This window comes from Ochotona princeps, unplaced genomic scaffold (assembly GCF_030435755.1).
Source record: "Ochotona princeps isolate mOchPri1 unplaced genomic scaffold, mOchPri1.hap1 HAP1_SCAFFOLD_574, whole genome shotgun sequence".
Classification (NCBI taxonomy): domain Eukaryota; kingdom Metazoa; phylum Chordata; class Mammalia; order Lagomorpha; family Ochotonidae; genus Ochotona; species Ochotona princeps.
The window spans coordinates 89,560-103,491 of NW_026697655.1; the positions used below are offsets into that span (position 1 = coordinate 89,560).

At 52.8% G+C, this 13,932-nt stretch overlaps 1 protein-coding gene across 3 annotated transcripts; it reads left to right on the plus strand.

Annotated features, from left to right (window-relative positions):
* Window positions 1–418: 418 nt before the first annotated feature.
* LOC131479021 (protein FAM156A/FAM156B-like) lies at window positions 419–11,533 on the plus strand. 3 transcript variants are annotated; one of them, XM_058659666.1, is made up of 4 exons: window positions 419–640; window positions 1,850–2,009; window positions 2,104–2,393; window positions 10,125–11,533. In XM_058659666.1, exon 4 carries the CDS (start codon window positions 10,239–10,241, stop codon window positions 10,872–10,874), a length of 636 nt encoding a protein of 211 aa, XP_058515649.1. In that variant the 5' UTR covers window positions 419–640; window positions 1,850–2,009; window positions 2,104–2,393; window positions 10,125–10,238; the 3' UTR covers window positions 10,875–11,533. The 3 variants fall into 3 exon arrangements, with proteins under 3 accessions (XP_058515649.1, XP_058515648.1, XP_058515650.1); XM_058659665.1 differs by having other exon boundaries at window positions 2,104–2,197; XM_058659667.1 differs by lacking the exon at window positions 2,104–2,393.
* Window positions 11,534–13,932: the final 2,399 nt, after the last annotated feature.

Consider the following 13,932-nt stretch of genomic DNA (forward strand, 5'->3'; position numbering starts at 1 on the left):
AATGTCCATTGCTTAACTCCCCTTGCGCTCCTGTTGCTGCGCATAAGCCAGGAGCAGGCAGGGGCTGCTCTAGACCAGAGGCAGCCAGCCAGTGGTGGAGCAGGCGCCCTCCTCCAATCTCAGCCCCGCTCCCTAAGCCCCCTCCCCCGGAGTCACCCACTCTGTTCAGAATCTCTTCCCACGACCTCGGGACCGGTCCAGAAACCAGATTCCTGAGAGAGGCCCCAGTGCCACCGCCAACCCTGCGCCACGGGACCGACGGCTCCTCGCCGTCCCTTCTTGCGGCATCGCACCTGCCAGCTCCAGCCCCGAACGCGCCCCCCAAGCCCGCGGCGCCCCGAGCGCGCCCCCGGCACTGCGCCGACCCCGAGCGCGCCCCCCACGCCCGCTGCGCCCTGAGCGCGTCCTCGAGCGCGCACGCTCCCCGGAACGTCCACTCGGACCAGGGCGTCGCGGCGTTCTGACGCAGACCACCCGCAGACGCCCCTGCACGGTGCGGCCTCTCTAGCGGGCGGCGGAGGGCTCGTCTCGGTGTTCTTAACCCTCCCGCGGCCCGCGCCCCGCGCCGCGCTGCGTCCCCAGCGCCGAGGAGGCGGCGGCGCCGGGGCGGACGGCGGGAGCTGCTCCTGAGGAAACGCGCGTGAGAGAGCCCGAGCCGGAGGCCCAGAGAGCGTGGGCGCGAGGGAGACGGAGGCCGTTGGAAGCTGAGGGACCGAGAGAGAAGGGGCGGGGGGAGAGGGACGGAGAGAGACAGGGGAGCCTGTGCGCCGCAGAGATGGAATCCGGGGAGAGCCGCGCGGCCGAGACAGGGAGAGCCAGAGGGAGAGGGAGAGACAGGAGCGGGTGGGAGAGACGCGCGGAGGCCCAGCCCGCATGCGAACCCAAGACACGCAGACAGCGAGACTCTTTTAGAACAGGCAGGTGTGCCCTGGTGTCGGGGCCCAGGAGCCTCCGAGGGCCCCGGAAAAGGAGCGTTCCAAGGGCACAGTGACCGCCTTTCCTGAGCGCCCACCTGCTGCAAGGCGGAATGGCGCTTGGACAGTCCCCTCGTGGCGCATCTGCCTCTCTAGCCGGGGCTGGCCCTGGTTAACCTGCAAGCGGCCCTGAAACATCCCCGGGCAGTGCTGAGCACAGGGAGGGAACTGGCGGGAAGCAGTGAGCAACAGGTGCAGACTCCTGTTGCCTTGGCTCCCACTCCCAGTCTAAGACAGAGCCCCTGCTGAGATTTCAAGGAAAACCCGCACTTCCAGTGTGGAAGCCTTCAGGGGAGAGAGCCTTAGAGAGAGATGCGCCCGCCCTCAGGTGACAACAGATCTGGGTTCAGCGGGCTGTGTTAGCTGCGTTACTATGCCGTTGCTTTCAGGTCCCTGGTGGAACCTGGGGACAGTATGTAGGGAAGAAGGCACCCCCTTCTCTGGTTTGAGGGCAGTCCACCTGGAGGGGTCAGCCATGTGGGGGAATCTCCGTTTTGGTGTCCTATCCTCTGTCCCTGTAGCTACCCAGCTCCGTGGATGTGTACTCTTCGTGCGTGTGTGCGGCCCTCATCGATTCTTTCTTCAGAAAGGAAAACTCAGCGGCCTGGCTTGACTGAGCCCTTGTGGTTGCAGCCAAAGAAGTGAGGGGAAAGGGGGGGTGTGGGTGTGTTAAGAAACCCAAGTTCAGCAGCTCTCTGTGCAAGGGGCATGGCGCTTACGGCCAGTCTTGCCGTTTGGTTGCTTTTTCGTGAACAAGGTGTGTGGGGCAGTATTCACTTTGCTGTTTCCACTTCAATGTGGATGACACTTAAAGGGAAGCTGAGAGGGGGTGAAAGGGCTGTGAAGCTGTGGTGATGGCATCCTTTACCCGGCAGGAGGGTGGAACACACTGGTGAACATGACGTGATGTTGGGTTGGGGCTGGACGATCCTTCTGCAAGGAGCCTCGTGTTGTTCTTAGAAGTCGGCTTGCCACAGTGGAATGTGCCCTGCGTTGGTCCCATGCTGAGAATATGAAGGGAAGGAGACCCAAGGGGTGAGAACCCATGGTGGATGTGGGTGACGTCGGGGAACAGTGTGAAAGGTAGAGGTCACTGCAGTGAAGCAAACCGCGCCTTTTTTTATTTCAGGGTGCCCAAGTGAGAGCCGGTCTCCTGCACTGCTGAGCTGTGCAGCCAGAGGGAGCTGCTGAGGCTCTCTGCTCCCCAGTCCTCTCCTCTGCAGGTGCGGATGACCACACACCTTGGGAAGAAGCCATGCCCAACCACCTGGGCTGCGGGGTGCTCCTCTGTGTCCCCAGCACCCACACACTTCCACCTGCCCTGGCCAGTGACCTGGGGTGTCTGGTGTCCTATTCAGTGCGGCTGCCTGGGCCCCACTGTGAACCCTTGGAGGCCAGTTACCACACAGGAAAAGGCAGGTGGGCAAAACCTGTCAAGCACAGCTCCTGGAGCCTGGTGTTCAGCAGGTGCCCAGACAGGGGGACTCCTAGGAGTGCTGGTGCCTGCACTGCCACAGGCGCGGGGCAGTGTGCCATCCCACCATTGCGTTCTGTGTGTTGAAATCAATTCCCTGAGCATAAGCACGTACTGCAGAGAGCTCAACGTAGGTTTTCAGCTCTTTTCATCCTGACCCTGTCAGTACCACATCAACCAGTGCAGCCCAGTTTGCCCTTCGTTGGTGGTGTCTGGCTGTCATCACACCAGCTGGTTCTCAGCTGGTGATGGAGGAAGGCGGGATGAGGCAGGACCTGCTCAAAGTGTGAGCCAGCAAGGTATGGGGAACATTGTGTCTTCTGTCCCCTATTCTGTCTGCCAGAGCCTGCATTGTCTGCTGTCTGGTTTATCCCCTTTCACCCATGCCTGGGGCCACCTGTCAGTTCCTCCGATTCCTCCCTGTTCAGTAGAGGAACACTGAGCAAGGCTTAGTGGGCACACAGAGCCACGCAGTCAGGGGACAGCCTGGGTGCTGCCGTGGACATCCTGCGGGCCAACATCAGAAGCACACAGGGGGTTAGCGCAGGGATCAGTGACCTGGGCCTAGTCCCCGTGAGCACTGAACCCCCAGCAGGAGATGGTCCCCTCCTCCTCTTCCTGTTGCTTTGATTAGCCCTCCTCTTCCGTTCCTTCCCCCACTTCCTCTCCTTTTGCTTCTGCGCGCTCTCTCTCCTAGTCCACCTGCACGGATGGCCCTCATATAAGCACCATATCCCATCTCCCCATTTTCTTCTTTCCACGCTAAGGTGGGCATCCCGAGGGTCACGGCCTGCCAGGATGTTTTGTAGTGATGCCACGGAAGCATCTCTGTTCTGCACCCAGGAGGATGGGGCTTTCAGGGGAGCCCTCCCACACACACAGCACCCTTGGGAGGCAGGTGCAGGTCCAACTTTGGCTAACATGCAAGGATTGGTGAGGTGGCACAGGGCCTGCTTCTGCTCTGGCACTGCACTCAGCTCAGAAGCACAGTTTCTGGCCATTATTCAGTGTTTACACTGTGTGTTTCAACTGTACTAAGTTCACATTCTGGGGATATTTTACACCTTTTGGAAAAGCTGTAGGAAGTAGTGTGTGTCACTGGTTTTAGTACCAAAGTACATGCAAGACCCTGGGTGGTGCTCAGCCCCCACCTCGTTTGCCTGGACGGCCTTAGCTATTGATGCTCACCGTGCCCACCCTGGAGTGCATGCCAGTGAGAGCTCTGAGCCTGTAGGCAGCATTTGTGGTGCTGAGACCAGAGCCTGGCACTGATAAAGGATCGTCAGTACTGCCTGTGTCTGTTTCGTACTCTCGGCACCAGCACTGGCCAGCTCCCAGACCTTCCTGTGTGAACTGGATCTCTCAGACTTTGCAGGGGGCCGAACATCTAACACTGGCAGTGTGTGCGCCTGGAGCCTGGCCTGCCTGGGAGAGCATCTTCATGCTTTCTGTCTGTGCGACCGCAGGTTCACCTGCACCCTCTCCATGCAGCAATTTCCTCTACAGTACGGGGAAAGCCAGATTCTGCAGGACTGAAGTGCTGAGTGAGGGGCTTGCTTACAGAGGGCCCAGATGGTGATTAGAGAGGCCTTCACCCTGAGCAACTCCCTGCGCTGCGCCTGTGCAAGAGCCCTTCTCTCCCCTCCAGTTAGCTGGGAAAAGCAGTCTCCCTCTGTGTGTCTGTGTTGGCAGGCGGGCAGGTCTCCCAGCTCATAGCCTCCTCAATGGGCCTCTCTGCTCACTGAGTCTGACATCCAGGGTGAATTTCTCCTGTCTGTCAGCCGTCTGTTCTGGGGTAACGTTCCGCAGTCTTCTGTTTTCTGCGAACTACAGATTGTGTGTGATCTGTTGATCCACAGTGGGACGGTGATGTTGTTTCTGGTCCAGACACTCCTGAATAGGGTTCAGGCTGTCTCTCCTGGCGGTTTTCGCGTGAAGTAAGCTCCTGGGTACTCTAGGGTGGACCCTTGCAGTGGGACTGCTGAAGGCCTGTGAATGCCAGGAAGCTCGTGGAGCTGGAAAGAAAGTGCCAGATGGGGGCCGTTTCCCTCACCACATTAATTTATGCATCAAGTTGGGGGCCACTGACTGTTTTCCTCATGTTGATTCTTCCAGTCTGAGCACATCGTTGCTGTCCAGTTCCTTGGTCTTGTCTTGATGTGTGTCATAGGGGCTGGCACACAGGCCTGGCAGCCATTGTGCTCTTTTCCTGTGTAGCCAGCTGTTCATGGTGTGGGGGGCTGTGGTAAACAGGACCTTTTGTAACTTTCTCTTTCTCGGTCCTCAGCTCGCCTTCCAGGTGCTAAGCTTGTCACCGTACTTCCCAGATGCACCCCTTCGTTGTTGGGGTCTAGCGGGAGACACATTGCTTTGAGGATGACGATCATGAGTTCTAGAAGGGGCTCTTTGCTTCCCTCCTGTCTCACCTGTGTGTTGCTCGCTTAGGTGGCGTTAGGGTGCCATCCAGGACTGCCAGCGTGAAGGTGACAGCCGTGGTGAGCGTGGATGGCCTGGGCTCGGCCTCAGCCTCGGGGAGAAACCCCCAGTCTTTGACCAGCAGCTCAGATGCTACTTGGAGGATTTGGGGTACATGCCCTGAGCCAGGTTCTGGAAGTTGTCGTCTAATCCTGGGAGACTAGGGTTCTTGTGTCCCTCATGCAGTCTGAGTTTGTGGAGTGGGTTCCATATAGGTCTGGAAGAGATCCTATTGTGTTTCTGCCTCTCAGTCTGTGTGGATGTTGATTGATTTTCGTTGCTTTTAAGATTTATTTATTTTCATTGGAAAATCAGATATACAGAGAGCAGGAACGACAGAGAGGCTGATCCTCTGTCTGGTGACTCACCCTGGAAGTGTCCGCAACGGCCGGGGCTGAGCTGATCCAAACCCAGGAGCCTCTTTCTGGGTCTCCCATGTGGGTGCAGGGTCCCAAGACCCTGGGCCGTCCTCCACTGCCCTCCCAGGCCACAAGCAGGGAAGTGGATGGGAAGTGGGGCTGCCGGGATTAGAACTGGTGCCCACATGGGATCCTGGCACGTGCAAGAACCCTATCAGCTAGGCTACTGCGCCCGGTCTGATTTTCTGAGGCGGACAGAGCAGCCCTTGTGTTCTGACTGTGAAGCCCACTTGATCATAGTCTCTGCTTCTTTTCCTATCTTTGTGCATCCAAACTACAAGTTTCTTCTTGAAGAATTGTTTGCTCAAGTTAAGAGCAAATGTTAATCTCATTTCTCTTGGTATCAGGGAAACGCTAACCATATAAAATGATTACCAAGTGCTCCCCGTGCTTTGTTTTGTGCCAGAAATGATGTGTGAAATTGGGGTTCTTTCTTCACGGGCTATCCGGCAACATTTCCCCTGGGGTGGTCTGGACCTGTGGTGCTTTTGGCAAAGGCTTTCAGTGCCGAGTCACCGTTTGCAAAAGCCGTGGGGCTGTGAACACTCTCCTTGTGAGTGTGTTGAGATAGCTGACACTTCTCGAGTCCTTGGTGTGTTTGCATCTGCGCTGCAGTGTTTTTGTTGTTGTTGTTGTTTTACTAGTAGAACTTGTATTGATTACATTGTATTCTGTGACAGTTTTATAGGTACTGGGATTCCCCCAACCACTTCCCATACCCTCCCCCCATGGTGGATTCCTCCACCTTGTTGCATAACCACAGTTCAAGTTCAGTTGAGATTCTTTCATTGCAAGCATATACCAAGCATAGAGTCCAGCATCTTATTGTCCAGAGAAGTTCAACAGCTTGTTGGGGAGACCTTCTCTGGTCTGAAGGTAGAGGCAGCAGAGTATCATCCCGATCAATTAAAACCCACAACATAACATCAGCAACAATTTATAACGTTATGGAATTAATTGACATAGTATTGAAAACCAATATGTTAAAAAAAATGCAAGTTCTTAACAACATTCTGTGACTACTTCCATGGACATTTCAATTTTAGTTTATATACAACCGAGTTCTATACCTCTTAAAATAGCTATAAATTACTGTTCAGCTGTCTTGTGTCTATTTTCTTTTTTCTTTTTTTTTTTAAGATTTATTTACTTTATTGCAAAGTCAGATATACAGAGAGGAGGAGAGACAGAGAGGAAGATCTTCCGTCTGATGATTCACTCCCCAAGTGAGCACAATTGCCAGTGCTGCGCCGATCTGAAGCCGGGAGCCAGGAACCTCTTCCGGGTTTCCCACACAGGTGCAGGGTCCCACAGCTTTGGGCTGTCTTCGACTGCTTTCCCAGGCCACAAGCAGGGAGCTGGACGGGAAGTGGAGCTGCCGGGATTAGAACCGGCGTCCATATGGGATCCCAGGGCGTTCAAGGTGAGGACTTTAGCCGCTAGGCCACGCCAACGGGCCCTTGTGTCTATTTTCATTATAATATTTAGCATTTTATAGCATTGGAGCTTAATTTTGCTGAACCTGGCTTTTCTTTTTTTCAGTTAGTCTAGACTGGCTTATAACTCTAATAAGACATATGTCATCAGTTTAGGTGCAGAACAGTTTTAGGAGGGGTGTGCAGAGAAATCTTCAGTACCCTAGTGAGGAGTAACTATTATTTCATGTCTTCCTCACACCTTATAGGGTGATGGAAGATTTCTCCGCTCTCCCGCCCCATTTCAGAATAACATAGGGTATTTAAAGTATATTAGGTTTTACAATTCTTTGATGTAGATCATAAGCAGTCTGACTCACATTGATTGTTGGTTCGTTGGCTAATTCACAATATCTTATTGCATGTGAGATAGGCTGTTTGAGGTTGAGGTAATATTACATTTTACAGGTACTATTTTTCATATTGACATCATTTCATCTTAAATTAAGGCAAACATGTGGTATCTAACCTTTTGGGATTGGCTCATTTTCCTTAGCATTATGGTTTCCAGTTGGGCCCATTTGGCCACAAAGAACTGCATTTTCTTTTCTTTTTTTTTTTTTTTTTTTAATAGCTGAGTAGTATTCCATGGAGTAGATGAACCATAGCTTTCTTATCCAGTCTTCTGCTGATGAGCATTTTGGTTGCTTCCATGTTTTTGCAATTACTGATTGTGCTGCTATGAACATAGGTGTGCATGTTGGTTTCTCGTGTAACAGGTGTTTTGGATATATTCCTAGGAGTGCTATTGCTGGATCATATGGTATGCAGATTTTGAGTTGTTTGAGTGTTCTCCATACTGATTTCCATAGAGGCTGTACCAACCTGCAGCCCCACCAGCAATGGAGTAGGGTTCCCTTTTCCCCACAACCTCGCCAGCAAGTGTTGTTGGTGTTTCTTTGTATGTGGGCCAATCTTGCTGGTGTTAGATGGTACCTCATTGATGTTTTAATTTGGATTTCCCTTATTGCCAGGGAACTTGAGCATTTTTTCATGTGTTTGTTTGCCATTTGGGTTTGTTCCTTTGTGAAATGTCTGCCCATTTCCCATGCCCATTTCTTGAGTGGCTTGTTTGTTTTGGTATTTTGGTTGTTTTGGAGTTCTTTGTATATTCGGGAGATTAGCCCTCTATCACCTATGTAGTGCGCAAAGATCTTCTCCCATTCTGTGGGTTGCTTTTTTACTTTGTTGATTGTGTCCCTTGCTGTGCAGAAGCTTCTTAGTTTGATGGGGTCCCATTTGTTTATTCTGGTCTTGATTGCTATTGCCTTTGGTGTCCTTTTTAGGAAGTCAGGACCTACCCTTGGATCTTGCAGGGTGTTTCCAACATTTTCTTCTAAACGTTTGAAGGTTTCTGGATGTAGGTCTAGGTCTTTTATCCATTTAGATTTGATCTTAGTGTATGGTGAGAGATGTGGGTCTATCTTTTTGTTTCTGCAGGCTATCAGCCAGTTGTCCCAACAGCATTTATTGAAGAGACCTTCCCATTTGTCTGGCTTGTCGTTTGTCTTTTTGTCAAAGATTATTTGGCTGTATCTGTGTGGGTTCCCTTCTGGTGTTTCTATTCTGCTCCATTGATCTTCCTCTCTATCTTTGTGCCAGTACCAGGCTGTTTTGATAACCATTGCCCTATAGTATGTCCAGAGGTCCGGAACTGTGATTCCCCCTGCTAACTTCCTGTTCTTCAGGATGGTTCTAGCTATCCGTGGTTTTTTGTGCTTCCAGATGAACCTTTGGATCATTGTTTCCACTTCCATGAAGAATGTTTTGGGCAATCTGATTGGGATTGCGTTGAATGTATATATTGCTTTAGGTAGTATAGACATTTTAATGATATTGATTTTACCTATCCAGGAGCATGGGATGTTGCTCCATCTTTTGAGGTCTTGTTCAATTTCTTTTTTAAGTAGTTTGTAGTTTTCTTCAAAAAGGTCTCCTACATTTTTGGTTAGATTTATTCCTAGATACTTCATACTTTTCTCTGTTATTTTTTAATGGTATCTTGCTGGTTAGATCTTTTTCCATCTTGGGGCTGTTTGCATACACTATTGCTGTTGATTTTTGTTCATTAATTTTGTACCCTGGCACTCTACCAAACTCTCGTATAAGTTCTAGCAGTCTCTGTGTTGAGTCTCTTGGTTTTTCTATGTAAAGGATCATGTCATGTGCGTATAGTGAAAGTTTGACTTCTTCGTTTCCCATTTGGATTCCTCTGATTTCTTTTTCTTGTCTTATGGCCTCAGCGATTGCCTCTAGGACTATGTTAAATAGCAGTGGAGATAGTGGACATCCCTGTCTTGTTCCAGATCTCGGTGGGAAGGGTTCCAGCTTTTCTCCATTCAGTATGATGCTGGCGTTGGGTTTTTCGTATATTGCTTTGATTATGTTGCGGATTGTTCCTTCTATGCCTACCTTGGTTAGGGTTTTTAGCATGAAGTGGTGTTGGATTTTGTCGAAAGCTTTTTCTGCGTCTCTTGATACTATTATGTTATTCTTGTTTTTCAGTTTTTGGATGTGGTGTATCACATTTATGGATTTCTGAATGTTGAACCATCCCTGCGTTCCAGGGATGAATCCCACTTGATCCGTGTGAATGATGTGTTTGATGTTTTTTTGAATTCTATTGGCTAGGATGCAGTGTTTGTTTACACGGAGTCCTTGGCAGCATTTCCACTGCCCTGCTAGTCACAACCTCCACCTTCTGGGTCTTCCCCCCATTAGTCGTGGAACAGCTGTATCAATTGTATTGATCATTTCAAAGAACCAGCTTTAGGATTCATTGGGATTCTCTATTTTTTTTCTCATTTGTAATCCCTTTGTTGCTGCAATTTGTAGTAAAGCAAATCCTCATTTACACATGAGGTAGTTTGGAGACCACTTCCCCAGCCATAAGCAACCATTGTCACAGGACACAAAGCCTGTGGGTGACAGCTTCCAAGTCCCAGACGCAAATGCCTGCCGCTTATGGGAGATAGGCTTTCTGTAAGCATGTGGGTGTGTGCAACAGGAACATCCTAGTTACACATGACCCCTTCAGATTGTGCCGGAGGCTGGGTGAGGAAAATCAGCAGGCAATCTATGTCAGTGAGTGCATCGTTTAAGGGGACTGGGCACCTGGATGCGGTCATTGGTGCCACCTCTGAAACACTTAGGAAATGACCAAGCTCTTGAGAGGCTCGGTCCGGAGTGGTCAGGAGCAGCCTGGGAAGTGGGTGTTATTCTTGTGAAATAGAAAGTGCCGGAGCAGAAGCATCCCGTGAGATGACTGACTGTGGTTTTCTTTCTCCTTCGCCAACCTTTGCTGCAGTCTTGCTTCTGGCCACACAACTGCCCTGCTACCTTCCAGCTGCTTGAGATCCTCCAGCTTGACTCCCTGTCTGTTCACGGGCCGGGTGGAGCTTCCAGCTTGGACTAGACCCCCATGGATCCACCCCAGAAACAGAGCCCAGCGCTGGCTGCTGACGCCACCCAGACATCCACGGCAGAGACTTCAGGGGACGGCAGCGCCACCTGTCAGCCCCCCTCCACAGAGCAGCTCGTGAGGGGCCTGGGGAAGCTGCTCCCCAGAGCCGGCCCCAGCCTCCCTGCGCCGCTCCCAGAGGGGCTGCTGCAGCAGCGGTACAGGGAGGGCAAGACCCCCCCGCAGAGGCAGTGGGACAGGCTGCCAGTCTCCCAGAGGAAGACGGCATTCCTGGGGCACCTGAGACGCAGGCACCGTGACCACATGGCACCTTACCCGGTCGCTAGGGAGAACAGAGTCTCTCCGTCAGGTGACAGAGCTCAGAATCGGTTCCGCTGTGAATGTCGGTACTGCCAGAGCAATGAGACAAGTGTGTCTGGGCTGTGCAGGGAGAGGAGCGGGGCCTCGTGGGAGACCCTGGTGCAGGGCCTCAGTGGCTTGAGCCTCAGCCTGGGGAGCAGCCAGCCTGGCCACCTGCCCCAAGGGGCCCTCCAGCAGCAGCAGCTGAAGCAAGAGGAGAAGTGCCAGCTCGAGAGGCATCAGGAAAGCAAGAGAATGTTCCACAGGCTGCTGAAGCAGTGGTTGGATGAGAAGTGAGGCTCCCGGGGCGGGCACCTGCAGGAATCCAGGCAGGGATGCTGTCCTGCCAGTCCTGGGTGTGGGTCCCACTGGGGGACCAAGCGATTTGGGGCTGCCATGGAAGGGGACCAAGACCTGTGTTTGGTCTGGAAATCCCACGAGCATGTGCTGAGACCTAGTCCCGGCAAAGGGCCGTGTCGGGCCTGTGTGTCATTTGTGGACGCCCTGAGGTGTTAGTGAAGGGCACTGCGTGCCAGCAGCCCCGCCTCCTGGGTTCTGACCCCCGTGATGCATGTGTCATGTTCCCGCTCGCTATCTCTGCCCTGCCTTCTTTGTCACCCAGACAGAAGGTGTCTGGGTAGTGTGACTGCCTTGTTGATGTGCCTGCACTGTGCCGTGTTATCCGCTGCCTGCCAGGAGCAGCGCTAGATCTGTTGCCGTGCAGTGTTGTGCTGAGGTGCACATTCAAGATCTGGAGCTAAGCAAGGTACAGGAAGGGGAAGTGTAATTGAACTTGCTGGTCCCCCATTGTGTGGTTGTGTGCACTTGGATGAGCTGAATGTGAGCAAACCTTTCCCTGCTCCTTAACCATCGAGGAGTATTTGCCCTCGTGGGAACTTCTGTTGGCCTGTGTCACAGTCAATACTAAATAAATAGAATGCAGCTTTCTCTGTCAATGCCGGCTTGCGTCTTCTTAGACCTGAGACTGCCACGGAGTCCCCACCGGACCTCAGCAGGTGTCAGTGGGACTGTGCCAAGTGGATTTTGGAACAGGGAGGAGGGCAGGCACCTGTCGGCACACGGTCAGGACATGCTCTGAGGCCCAGCTGTGGGACCGGCATGCTGGGCTGGAGGCAGTGCCCCAGGAAGAGTCCTGCCATGGCAGGGTGGGAGGCAGAATCCACCCTTCCCTTTAGAAGACCCTGCGGGCTGGCGCTGCAGACCTGGCCCAGGCCCACACGGCCACCCCGGAAGCCTGGCACATGGAAGTGGCGGCCGGGAGCAGCAGTGTTGTGGCTGCTTCGTGAGAAGCGGGGTTTGGTCCTCTGAGGAATGTGTTGGGCGTTGGACTGGTATCTTGGAGTCTCAGGAGGTGGGATGACCTCTTGCTTTTCTTCCCCTACAGAGTCCTGCCACGTGTCCCCACTGGGTGGCCACGCAATTCCTCTGAAAACAATTCTGCTTTGTGTCAGTGTGTGTTTTTAGGTGGGTCCCTGAGCTGCGCGGCTCGCACCATCTGCGCCTCCAGCCGACACGAGGCGCCAGAGGACAGGTGAGTTCTCTGACATGCTGGACTTGGGTGTCTGCCGAGAGCGTGAGGGTGAAGTGCTGCCCGGCTGCAGGGCACAGGGCACTGCAGTGGGGATGTCGTGTGTGGAACTCCAGGGTGCAGTGCGCATGGGCTTACCTGGCACTCATAGCAAGGCTGCAAGACACTGTGCTGTCTCTGACATGTCCTGGGCTTCCCGGCGTTTGGGGTCACTGCCCTGCACGTGTGAGCTCCTTGAGCGCACACTCCCCACCCCACTCCTCACTTGCCCTCCCACCACAAGAAATTGGCAGGCAAAGGCCAGAGCAGTGAGCAAACCTGCCCGGGTTTGCACAGGCACACAAAGGCTGCAGTGGAGGCCGGCCTGGACCCCAGCTAGCCTCTGTCAGGACTGCCAGGGCAGGACGGACAGCCAGTGAGGAAGGACAGGGGAGCACCCGGTCCTTGTTAGACGCCTAGCCATGCCAAGAGGCACATTAGAGGAACGGCCATGGGAGGCAGACCTGCAGAGATAGGAAAGAGATCAGTAGTTGCCTGGCCTTGCAGGTAGTGCTAGGGATGGACCACTGGTGAGGACCAGGGTCTTCTTGCAGGAGAGAACCGTTCCAAAGCCGGACTCTGGTGGCAGGTGCACAAGTGTTAATTTTCTATATCGCTGTATCGCATCCTTTAGCTACATCTAGAGTAAGATGTGGCTATTATACTTCCAGTACAGCTGCTTTTCTAATGTGCTGCCCGAGTGAAAAAAGTCATGAGTAGGAAGGTGTGGAATTGTTTTCTGTGACAGTAAAGAATCTCCCCTCTCTTTGAGCGTTCCTGGTCGTGCCTACATTTCCGGCATCCTCCATATGTGTACTTGAAGCTGCAGCCAGACACAGCCGCTTGCACATCTGGGTAGCAGGCATACTGGTGAGTGCCCTGGCTCTATGTATGTCGTGTGTGCATGGACAATTGCAAGTCGCCACCCTTCCCCTACCCGTTGCGGTTCCGTGCCAGGCTCCGGGACTCCATCCTGCATCCTGTATGCCAGTACATGTTTATCTATTCAGGAACCCAAGGACCAGGCTTCAGTTGCCGTGGAAACCAACCTCAGCCCTTAGCTTCCACCTCTGTACACAGGAGGACATCAGAGTGGGAAGGGATGTTCTCAACCCAGAGGGGCCCGCCTGAGCTCAGTCACCCAGTGGGAAAACTGCAGAAAAACAGTGTGGTTTCCAAGACAACCGAATTCCAGATGCCTGGGCTCCATGAGGCCGCCTCCCTCCCTTTGGCCTACCTGGGAAATGGGCAGTTGTGACATGAACACAGCCCTGAGCCCTGGAAACGATTCCTAACATGGCTGTACAAGATAATTAAGTCAAAGACAGTTCTTGAAAGAGAAGGCACCTAATACAAAATGTTCAGATGCAAAACAACAAACCATTAAAAATGGAAAACAGCACTTTTTAATTTTTTAAAATATTTGTGACATAGGTATGGGAGTTGCACACCCATTTAAGCCTCTGAGTGGGATGGAGAGGAATGAGGGTGGGGGAGGAGGGGGTAAGAGGAAAAACCCCCACCCTCCCTCCTGTGACAGTGGAGCGGGGCGAGCAGGAAGGGGAGAGATGTTGTAGAACTCCTTGCTGCCAGATCCCATCAGCACCAGGGGACACAGACGGACCCCAGTGTCATCCCAGAAACCCTGAAGGGGGGAAGAATGTCTGAGGATGTTACTCGAGTAGTCTTGATTGTTCTTAGATGATGTTGGATTGGTTGTACCAGAGTGAGATGCCACTTTGCATGTGTCCATGGCCTTAGGTGGCC

What these genes read in the sequence shown, in the direction of transcription:
- LOC131479021 (XM_058659666.1), top strand. Translation starts at nt 10,239, where the DNA reads ATGGATCCACCCCAGAAACAGAGCCCAGCGCTGGCTGCTGACGCCACC.